The 12,333-nt window shown below is 42.4% G+C and overlaps 1 protein-coding gene across 3 annotated transcripts in view; it reads right to left on the minus strand.

The window, feature by feature from the left end:
* Nucleotides 1-2,380: 2,380 nt before the first annotated feature.
* LOC120033416 (glycerol-3-phosphate dehydrogenase, mitochondrial-like) overlaps nucleotides 2,381-12,333 on the minus strand; it is a 29,041-nt gene continuing 19,088 nt past the window's right edge. For 2 of the 3 annotated variants that reach the window (XM_038979772.1, XM_038979770.1), the window contains 4 exons: nucleotides 12,050-12,162; nucleotides 4,770-4,848; nucleotides 4,532-4,630; nucleotides 2,381-3,150 (listed from right to left, as the gene is read on the minus strand). In XM_038979772.1, coding sequence (XP_038835700.1) covers nucleotides 3,025-3,150; nucleotides 4,532-4,630; nucleotides 4,770-4,848; nucleotides 12,050-12,162 — 417 coding nt within the window. In that variant the 3' untranslated portion in view covers nucleotides 2,381-3,024. Of the gene's footprint in view, nucleotides 3,151-4,531; nucleotides 4,631-4,769; nucleotides 4,849-12,049; nucleotides 12,163-12,333 lie in introns of those variants that run through there. The other variant, XR_005473960.1, reaches the window with a different exon arrangement.

Genomic DNA, 12,333 nt, shown 5'->3' on the forward strand with positions numbered 1-12,333 from the left:
TTCATGGACATCTCTCATATATACACTTCTGTATGTTGACTGCTCATCAGAACCTGCTTCATGGACATCTCTCATATATACACTTCTGTATGTTGACTGCTCATCAGAACCTGCTTCATGGACATCTCTCATATATACACTTCTGTATGTTGACTGCTCATCAGAACCTGCTTCATGGAAGGCTGCCATATGAATAGATTTAGTGGCAAGTGACTTGGGTTTGTTTGTTACAGTTCAGTGGTTATAATTGAGGTAGTAATTAGCTCAGTGCTATGTGTAGTACAGCTCAGTCTGAGTACAGTACAACATGCAGCCGTTTGCTGTATTGTGTTGAATTATACTACTAAGTTCCCTTATGGGAGAATTATCATGCAAGCTTGTTATGCTCAGAAATCTGAATGGCGGTAAGCGGGATTGTAAAAAAACAGGGTTTGCCGTGAAAACACACAAGAAAACAATGTTGTTGTTAGCAACCAGATACATTTAATTACATAATTGCAGTGTGTCTCGGAAAAGCATTTGAGATCGACTTACAGTGTTTATTGAAAACAGAGGACTATGGATCTCTTTCAATCTGGATAAGGCTGGAATTTCATCCAAGCAGACAAGCAAACATAGACAAAGTTGGCCCTGGCTGTCAAGGCATTGTACTGAAAACTCCCATGTGGCAAAAAACTGATACACAAGGTTGGATTCAGTTACAGTAAGCGTACATAGCGGAAACCTCTAGAATGATTCTCTCAGCCTTTTTAGACAAAACAAGAACACACGCAAATTGTATTACAAACATGCTAAGACCAATATTAAGAACCAGTCAGAACACTATCAAAAAATGTAATGTTCCTTTTATCCATTCGTAAAATACACATTTTCTTTAAAAATGTTATAGAATATGTATCTTTACATGCTTTATAATAACTGCAACATTAAGACAGTTCAAATATGTAAAATATAGAGGAATGAGTTGGAATAGGTTCAATTCGTATGACGTCATACCGTGTTTGAAAGCAAGGCCCAGATCATACATTCCCCTTCAACCGCTTCACTCTATAAAACCGCAAATAAATCAGCAGAACTGCAAGTATTAACTTAGTAATAGTACAAATACTGTACAAGCTCAGGTGCACTGCAGACAGATACAGACAGTGAAGAGACATTTCCATACAATACTTAAAAAGGCACAATTTGTAACTCTCTGCAAATGTAACTGTGGTTACCTCCAGTGTACAAACCAATGCAGCGGCAGCACATTCGACTGGAAAGGAAAGTTCCAGATTGTGCTGTTAATCCTCTCAGCATGAGACGTACATCTCACCACCACTCATACGTCTAACTATCTTGTCAAGGTCATTGGAAGATGGAAGGAGTGAATAACGTTACAATGAATAAATATCTTTAATTAAAAAAATATATAATGACGTAGCAATAACAGTAGTAGAAAAACATTCATTCTGCCATGATTTTAAAAACAGTAAGGATAAAGCTGGAGTCAGTTACTTAAGGTGCATTAGATAGACCAGTGTATGCTAGCTAGCAGGCAGCAGATATAGAAATGTGGTTGTCACCGGTGTGCCAGGAAAAAAGCCGTATTATAAACCGGCTAGTTTGGTCCTGTGTGCTGATTAGCTGAAACAGCATTTCAGCTGTGTGTATATCAGACAATATACCAACGGTATGACACAAAAATCCTTGTTCACTGTTCTTTTTATGTTGGTAACTTATCTGTACCAGTTATAAAGCAATAAGGCACCTCATGGGTTAGAGGTATATAGCCAATATAGCACAGCTAAGGGCTGTATCCAGGCACTCCACTTCGCGTCGTGACTAACAGCCCTTAGCAGTGGTATATTGGCCATTATAAACTGGGTGGTTCAAGCCCTGAATGCTGATTGGCAGACAACCGTGGTATATCACAGGTATGACAAAACATTTATTTCTACTGCTCTAATTAAGTTGGTAACCAGTTTATAATAGCAGTAAGGCACCTTGGGGGTTTGTGATATATGACCAATATACCACGGCTAAGGGCTGTGTCCAGGCACTTCGCGTTGCGTCATGCATAAGAACAGCCCTTAGCCGTGGTATATTAGCCATATACCACACCCCCTCGGGCCTTATTGCTTAAGTATACAATGGCACTGCGGCGAGGAACAGTGATGTAAAGTAACATGCTGAAGTCAGAAACGAAGACGTGGAAACGTTAAGCTGAGTGTGAATAAACTGCATGGTACTGTAATGCCGGCTGTCCCTAACGAGGCGGAACCAGGTGGAACCAGGCAGAACTGGTTCTTGTATTGGAGAAAGGGCATAAGAACCACATCCAAAGTACAGTTCCAGTGAAATGTGGACATCAATAAGACACCGATAACAAAAATAAGACTGAATAATATAACAATAAACTATATTGCGAAGCATTGATAAGATTATAAAGACAGTATGAACTGTGAGTTACAGCTTTATGTCAGAGGCACTGATTGTCAAACCCATTGACTTTGTAGTAGTGAGAATCCAGTGTGATGGAAAACTGTCCAGATAGTCCCTGTCTCCCTCCATGAAAATATCAATACAAAGAATTACTATAAAAAATGTCTAACATCAAACTACATTTTATATTTTAGTCATTTAGCAGACTGTCTTATCCAGAGCGACTTACAGGAGCCATTAGGGTTAAGCGCCTTGTTCAAGGACACACTGACCGTCCGGTTACTGGCCCAACGCTCCACTAGGCTACCTGCCGCCCCAATCTAGCCTCAACTTCACAATAAAACACTCAGCATTGACACATACTTACCTAGATCTATTTAGGATAAAAATCTAGTTTGTACTCTTGTTCTTTACAATATCATCCATTTCATCATCGTCATTCTTAGCACCACAGCTCTGGTTAGTGTGGTGGTACGGTGTGGTGGTACGGTGTGGTGGTACGGTGTGGTGGTACAGTATGGTGGTGCAGTGTGGTGGTACGGTGTGGTGGTACGGTGTGGTGGTGCGGTGTGGTGGCACGGTGGTGCGGATGGGTTCCCCTCACACCCCTCCTCCACTGCGGTCCACAGTCACAGGTCCCCTCAGATCCAGGCTCTCCTCAGCGGTCTTCATCAGGATGGCCAACCTGCTGTCAGAAACCTGGCCCTTCTTCACAGCACTCATCAGCTGGGAGCAGAGAACAGAGGCAATATAGAGGATGAGGAAACTGTGGCATAGTTGTGGATGTAATGCAAGGAATCAAATGAACGCAACGAGATACGCTGTGTGTGTGTGTGTGTGTGTGTGTGTGTGTGTGTGTGTGTGTGTGTGTGTGAGTGAGAGACAGGGATAGAGATACATTATAATGCTGAAGCGTGTTCTGATCTAAGCTCCAGGGGTAGTCAGGCTGTGTCTGGACAGAGCACTAATACTACTGACACTGGTGGTAGTAGTACACTGGTTTTACAGTACCCCAAACCATTCTGGGATTCTTACTTGACCATGGAAAGTCATCTCCTGTCAACAGTTCTTGTAATAAAGGTATTCTATGGTCCTCAGCATTATACTTCCTAATTGATCACATGACGACTACTAACGACCTGGAAGTACTGTGGCTCTCTCTCACCCTCATTACCTGGAGTCATTGTCATACGTTTCAGACTGTAATGATCTGTATCTGGTCAGGAGAGAACATACTCCCAGTTAGGCTTTCACACCTACAGCTCCCTTCATAGGAGGGTCTGTCATGCTTTGCCACTCGCAGAGGAGAAAAAACACCCAGCGAACAGAACATGAAAATCCCCTATTCTCTATTTATTACAATGTTGGAATCATGTAAAACTAATGTGAGCATCTACCTGTTCTGTAGCCGAGTGTTAGTGTGTGTGTCTGTCTGTGTGTGTGTCTGTCTGTGTGTGTGTCTGTCTGTCTGTCTGTCTGTGTGTGTGTGTGTGTGTGTGTGGGGTAATTGATCCTTCTCCCTGAGGAGTCTATTATCATGTTCTCCAGCCTGGTCTGTTTGTTCAGCTTCTCATGGTAAAGAAAGAAAGAGAGAGAAAGAGAGAGAAAGAGAGAGAAAGAGAGAGAAAGAGAGAGAAAGAGAGAGAAAGAGAAAGAGAAAGAGAGAGAGAGAGAAAGAGAGAGAGAGAGAAAGAGAGAAAGAGAGAAGAGAGAGAGAGAGAGAGAAGAGAGAGAGAGAGAGAGAGAGAGAGAGAGAGAGAGAGAGAGAGAGAAAGAGAAAGAGAAAGAGAAAGAGAAAGAGAGAGAGAGAGAGAGAGAGAGAGAGAGAGAGAGAGAGAGAGAGAGAGAGAGAGAGAGAGAAAGAAAGAAAGAAAGAAAGAAAGAAAGAAAGAAAGAAAGAAAGAAAGAAAGAAAGAAAGAGAGAGAGAGAGAGAGAGAGAGAGAGCAGAGAGAGAGAGAGAGAGAGCAGAGATGGGAGAGGGGGCAGAGATGGGAGAGGGGGCAGATATTGACAATGGGCCTGAGAATTAATGAGTCCTCTTATCAGTGGAGGGAGGACAGGGGAGTAGAGACCATATGTGAAGATGCACACACACAAACCACCTACCTGTAAAAACTCGTTCAGCTCCACCTGTCCATTCTTGTTGAGGTCCACTTCGTTGAGGATTTCATGGAGAGCGTTCTCATCAATCTGGACACTGATGTTCTGCGAAGGGGGAGAGAGACCAGCAAGGCAAAATATCAGGAAATGACGCCACAGCTCAATGGCCTTTGCACACAGTTTACACGAGCCCAGTCAGCACTCATGGAAAAAGATTCCAAAGAGAGTTGTGAAAGTTTCTCACCTGTAAGACCCTCTGAACGTCCACTGTGGTGATGAAGCCTTTACTGTCTTTGTCAAACTTGTGGAACCGGTTTGTGTACCTGTCAATCAAACAGAGCTATTAATGCAATCTGCATCTCTTATCGTGGCAACATCTCAAGGGGAGTGACTTAAGGTCAGATGGGAGGGAGCAACTGACCGGATTGAGATTGAACCCTTGGTATATCAGGGGTCCAACTCAATCCAGTCAGTTTCTCCCTTAGAACACGTGTCAAACAAAGCGGGCCGAATCCGGCTTGTGGCACATTTCTATCCGGCCTGCGCAATGATTTGTGTTGTCAATTCATTTTGTTCCGCTTCCGTACAGCTGCAATGCGCTGCACTATAAGTCACAGCAAGCACTGTGAACGTGCTACACGCCAAACGGCAGTGCATTGCCACACACCGCTTGTTCCAGACCCACACACCGCTTGTTCCAGACCCACACACCGCTTGTTCCAGACCCACACACCGCTTGTTCCAGACCCACACACCGCTTGTTCCAGACCCACACACCGCTTGTTCCAGACCCACACACCGCTTGTTCCAGACCCACACACCGCTTGTTCCAGACCCACACACCGCTTGTTCCAGACCCACACACCGCTTGTTCCAGACCCACACACGAGCCAGCCAGTGCACTGTAACATGTCATCACTAATGGCAATGACCAAATCTTCTACTGGACCGAAAGTTTAAACGTGTTGTAGGCTAAATGTCCATGCCAAGTTTGGGTTCCAACGAGTCATTGCTGTATCCTACAGAAAATGTCCTCTTGATCGTCAAAAAGTTATAACATAAACGATTCAGAAGTGGGTATACTGCACGTTACTACTAAAGGATTCAGAAGTGGGTATACTGCACGTTACTACTAAAGGATTCAGAAGTGGGTATACTGCACGTGACTACTAAAGGATTCAGAAGTGGGTATACTGCACGTGACTACTAAAGGATTCAGAAGTGGGTATACTGCACGTGACTACTAAAGGATTCAGAAGTGGGTATACTGCACGTGACTACTAAAGGATTCAGAAGTGGGTATACTGCACGTGACTACTAAAGGATTCAGAAGTGGGTATACTGCACGTGACTACTAAAGGATTCAGAAGTGGGTATACTGCACGTTACTACTAAAGGATTCAGAAGTGGGTATACTGAACGTTACTACTAAAGGATTCAGAAGTGGGTATACTGCACATTACTACTAAAGCATTCAGAAGTGGGTATACTGCACGTTACTACTAAAGGATTCAGAAGTGGGTATACTGCACGTGACTACTAAAGGATTCAGAAGTGGGTATACTGCACGTGACTACTAAAGGATTCAGAAGTGGGTATACTGCACGTGACTACTAAAGGATTCAGAAGTGGGTATACTGCACGTTACTACTAAAGGATTCAGAAGTGGGTATACTGCACGTTACTACTAAAGGATTCAGAAGTGGGTATACTGCACGTGACTACTAAAGGATTCAGAAGTGGGTATACTGCACGTGACTACTAAAGGATTCAGAAGTGGGTATACTGCACGTGACTACTAAAGGATTCAGAAGTGGGTATACTGCACGTGACTACTAAAGGATTCAGAAGTGGGTATACTGCACGTGACTACTAAAGGATTCAGAAGTGGGTATACTGCACGTGACTACTAAAGGATTCAGAAGTGGGTATACTGCACGTGACTACTAAAGGATTCAGAAGTGGGTATACTGCACGTTACTACTAAAGGATTCAGAAGTGGGTATACTGAACGTTACTACTAAAGGATTCAGAAGTGGGTATACTGCACGTTACTACTAAAGCATTCAGAAGTGGGTATACTGCACGTGACTACTAAAGCATTCAGAAGTGGGTATACTGCACGTGACTACTAAAGGATTCAGAAGTGGGTATACTGCACGTGACTACTAAAGGATTCAGAAGTGGGTATACTGCACGTGACTACTAAAGGATTCAGAAGTGGGTATACTGCACGTGACTACTAAAGGATTCAGAAGTGGGTATACTGCACGTGACTACTAAAGGATTCAGAAGTGGGTATACTGAACGTTACTACTAAAGGATTCAGAAGTGGGTATACTGAACGTTACTACTAAAGGATTCAGAAGTGGGTATACTGCACGTTACTACTAAAGCATTCAGAAGTGGGTATACTGCACGTTACTACTAAAGGATTCAGAAGTGGGTATACTGCACGTTACTACTAAAGGATTCAGAAGTGGGTATACTGCACGTTACTACTAAAGGATTCAGAAGTGGGTATACTGCACGTTACTACTAAAGGATTCAGAAGTGGGTATACTGCACGTTACTACTAAAGGATTCAGAAGTGGGTATACTGAACGTTACTACTAAAGGATTCAGAAGTGGGTATACTGCACGTTACTACTAAAGGATTCAGAAGTGGGTATACTGAACGTTACTACTAAAGGATTCAGAAGTGGGTATACTGAACGTTACTACTAAAGGATTCAGAAGTGGGTATACTGCACGTGACTACTAAAGGATTCAGAAGTGGGTATACTGCACGTGACTACTAAAGGATTCAGAAGTGGGTATACTGCACGTGACTACTAAAGGATTCAGAAGTGGGTATACTGCACGTGACTACTAAAGGATTCAGAAGTGGGTATACTGCACGTGACTACTAACGGATTCAGAAGTGGGTATACTGCACGTGACTACTAAAGGATTCAGAAGTGGGTATACTGCACGTGACTACTAAAGGATTCAGAAGTGGGTATACTGCACGTGACTACTAAAGGATTCAGAAGTGGGTATACTGCACGTGACTACTAAAGGATTCAGAAGTGGGTATACTGCACGTTACTACTAAAGGATTCAGAAGTGGGTATACTGCACGTTACTACTAAAGGATTCAGAAGTGGGTATACTGAACGTTACTACTAAAGGATTCAGAAGTGGGTATACTGCACGTTACTACTAAAGGATTCAGAAGTGGGTATACTGCACGTTACTACTAAAGGATTCAGAAGTGGGTATACTGAACGTTACTACTAAAGGATTCAGAAGTGGGTATACTGCACGTTACTACTAAAGGATTCAGAAGTGGGTATACTGCACGTTACTACTAAAGGATTCAGAAGTGGGTATACTGCACGTTACTACTAAAGGATTCAGAAGTGGGTATACTGAACGTTACTACTAAAGGATTCAGAAGTGGGTATACTGAACGTTACTACTAAAGGATTCAGAAGTGGGTATACTGCACGTGACTGCTAAAGGATTCAGAAGTGGGTATACTGCACGTGACTGCTAAAGGATTCAGAAGTGGGTATACTGCACGTGACTGCTAAAGGATTCAGAAGTGGGTATACTGCACGTGACTGCTAAAGGATTCAGAAGTGGGTATACTGCACGTGACTGCTAAAGGATTCAGAAGTGGGTATACTGCACGTGACTGCTAAAGGATTCAGAAGTGGGTATACTGCACGTTACTGCTAAAGGATTCAGAAGTGGGTATACTGCACGTTACTGCTAAAGGATTCAGAAGTGGGTATACTGCACGTGACTACTAAAGGATTCAGAAGTGGGTATACTGCACGTGACTACTAAAGGATTCAGAAGTGGGTATACTGCACGTGACTACTAAAGGATTCAGAAGTGGGTATACTGCACGTGACTACTAAAGGATTCAGAAGTGGGTATACTGAACGTGACTACTAAAGGATTCAGAAGTGGGTATACTGCACGTGACTACTAAAGGATTCAGAAGTGGGTATACTGCACGTTACTACTAAAGGATTCAGAAGTGGGTATACTGCACGTTACTACTAAAGGATTCAGAAGTGGGTATACTGCACGTTACTACTAAAGGATTCAGAAGTGGGTATACTGCACGTTACTACTAAAGGATTCAGAAGTGGGTATACTGAACGTTACTACTAAAGGATTCAGAAGTGGGTATACTGAACGTTACTACTAAAGGATTCAGAAGTGGGTATACTGCACGTGACTACTAAAGGATTCAGAAGTGGGTATACTGCACGTGACTACTAAAGGATTCAGAAGTGGGTATACTGAACGTTACTACTAAAGGATTCAGAAGTGGGTATACTGCACGTGACTACTAAAGGATTCAGAAGTGGGTATACTGCACGTGACTGCTAAAGGATTCAGAAGTGGGTATACTGCACGTGACTGCTAAAGGATTCAGAAGTGGGTATACTGCACGTGACTGCTAAAGGATTCAGAAGTGGGTATACTGCACGTTACTGCTAAAGGATTCAGAAGTGGGTATACTGCACGTTACTGCTAAAGGATTCAGAAGTGGGTATACTGCACGTTACTACTAAAGGATTCAGAAGTGGGTATACTGCACGTGACTACTAAAGGATTCAGAAGTGGGTATACTGCACGTGACTACTAAAGGATTCAGAAGTGGGTATACTGCACGTGACTACTAAAGGATTCAGAAGTGGGTATACTGCACGTGACTACTAAAGGATTCAGAAGTGGGTATACTGCACGTTACTACTAAAGGATTCAGAAGTGGGTATACTGAACGTTACTACTAAAGGATTCAGAAGTGGGTATACTGCACGTTACTACTAAAGGATTCAGAAGTGGGTATACTGAACGTTACTACTAAAGGATTCAGAAGTGGGTATACTGCACGTGACTACTAAAGGGTTCAGAAGTGGGTATACTGCACGTGACTACTAAAGGGTTCAGAAGTGGGTATACTGCACGTGACTACTAAAGGATTCAGAAGTGGGTATAGTGCACGTGACTACTAAAGGATTCAGAAGTGGGTATACTGCACGTGACTACTAAAGGATTCAGAAGTGGGTATACTGCACGTGACTACTAAAGGATTCAGAAGTGGGTATACTGCACGTGACTACTAAAGGATTCAGAAGTGGGTATACTGCACGTTACTACTAAAGGATTCAGAAGTGGGTATACTGCACGTTACTACTAAAGGATTCAGAAGTGGGTATACTGCACATTACTACTAAAGGATTCAGAAGTGGGTATACTGCACGTTACTACTAAAGGATTCAGAAGTGGGTATACTGAACGTTACTACTAAAGGATTCAGAAGTGGGTATACTGAACGTTACTACTAAAGGATTCAGAAGTGGGTATACTGCACGTGACTGCTAAAGGATTCAGAAGTGGGTATACTGCACGTGACTGCTAAAGGATTCAGAAGTGGGTATACTGCACGTGACTACTAAAGGATTCAGAAGTGGGTATACTGCACGTGACTGCTAAAGGATTCAGAAGTGGGTATACTGCACGTGACTACTAAAGGATTCAGAAGTGGGTATACTGCACGTTACTACTAAAGGATTCAGAAGTGGGTATACTGAACGTTACTACTAAAGGATTCAGAAGTGGGTATACTGAACGTTACTACTAAAGGATTCAGAAGTGGGTATACTGAACGTTACTACTAAAGGATTCAGAAGTGGGTATACTGAACGTTACTACTAAAGGATTCAGAAGTGGGTATACTGAACGTTACTACTAAAGGATTCAGAAGTGGGTATACTGAACGTTACTACTAAAGGATTCAGAAGTGGGTATACTGAACGTTACTACTAAAGGATTCAGAAGTGGGTATACTGCACGTTACTACTAAAGGATTCAGAAGTGGGTATACTGAACGTTACTACTAAAGGATTCAGAAGTGGGTATACTGCACGTTACTACTAAAGGATTCAGAAGTGGGTATACTGCACGTTACTACTAAAGGATTCAGAAGTGGGTATACTGCACGTGACTACTAAAGGATTCAGAAGTGGGTATACTGCACGTGACTACTAAAGGATTCAGAAGTGGGTATACTGAACGTTACTACTAAAGGATTCAGAAGTGGGTATACTGCACGTTACTACTAAAGGATTCAGAAGTGGGTATACTGCACGTTACTACTAAAGGATTCAGAAGTGGGTATACTGCACGTTACTACTAAAGGATTCAGAAGTGGGTATACTGAACGTTACTACTAAAGGATTCAGAAGTGGGTATACTGCACGTTACTACTAAAGGATTCAGAAGTGGGTATACTGCACGTTACTACTAAAGGATTCAGAAGTGGGTATACTGCACGTTACTACTAAAGGACAATAGGACACAGTTATCTACTTTATGAAATCACAGCCTGATGCGCTCACATCTGTAAATTCAACATCAATTGCATTGCTTTCGTGCCGTTTACAGCGCGCAGCAGAGGTGTAGACACATAACACAGTCCTAGCTAGGCTCCAAACATTTTGCAGTCTGGCTTCGTTTTTTTAAAGCTTGACAATGAATAACCAAAAAACTAAACCTGCGACAAAACTACATGCAAAGGAGGAACATGTAGACCTATTACAGCGTGGAGGCAGAATTTGGGGTGAGCTGTTGTAACTTCTCAATGGATATGTTCCCTGTTGGACTGTGATGTTATGCCTTTCATACAGTAGACTCCTGGTATGTCTGCACCCTAACACAAGGCCATTGTGTTCCAGAACTGTTGCTTGTATAAAGAACTGTTGTGTAAACAATATGATTGTATGATCACCTCCCACTATATAAGAAACATCTAACCATTTATTCTTCAAGCTCCTTCCCTGACTGCGATCAGAGACAGATCTACCTTGCAGCTGCTCGTATGCATTAAAGATTTGTATTTTATACAATGAAATAGTCTCAGTCTTAAGCTTTGGATTGAGCCTAGGCTGACTACTCATCTACAAGACATTCTGAGTGCACCATACAGCAATGCTGCATTCAACCGCACCAGTGATCCATGCCGTGCAAAAAAAGTAACACATTTATGTAATTGTTGTTATTAAAAATGTTTTGAATAGGGACGCAGCATATTATGCACATTCGCAAGCATAGCAGCAAAGGCTGGACAAATATTACTGAGCTCTTCTTTTGTTTTAATATGTTAAAAATGCTATATACAGCATCCTATGTACATCAGTGGGCATTCTAAAGGGTCATATTTTTTCTAATAAAACAATGGCTAGTTTGGATCAGTTGTATGCACACATTTTTTGTAAAAAAACAACAACACATAACTGGCTATATATGGCCCGCGAATTCATTGTGTTTTTTCAATATGGCCCTGTGCTGATTGAGTTTTACACCCCTGCCTTAGAGATTAAAGTAGATGGGAATTAGAGAGTAAAGTAGACAGGAAGTAGAGAGTAAAGTAGACGTGAATTAGAGAGTAAAGTAGACAGGAAGTAGAGAGTAAAGTAGACAGGAAGTAGAGAGTAAAGTAGACAAGAAGTAGAGTACTTTGCCACTTCCTGTGTGTCCAGGGTGATCTCTGTGGTCCCGGTCAGCTGCTCAGAACGGGACCTGTAGCCCATCTCAAGGTACAGGAACTTCTTAGCAGCTTCCAGCTCCTCCTAAACAAACCATGGTAGTGAAGATTAAGTTACACTACGTGACCAATAGTATGTGGACACCTGCTCATCGAACATCTCATTCCAAAATCATGGGCATTAATACGGAGTTGGTCCCCCCTTTGCCGCTACAACAGCCTCCACTCTTCTGGGAAGGTTTCCACTGTGTTAGAA

The sequence above is a fragment of the Salvelinus namaycush genome, chromosome 40 (assembly GCF_016432855.1).
Source record: "Salvelinus namaycush isolate Seneca chromosome 40, SaNama_1.0, whole genome shotgun sequence".
NCBI lineage: Eukaryota > Metazoa > Chordata > Actinopteri > Salmoniformes > Salmonidae > Salvelinus > Salvelinus namaycush.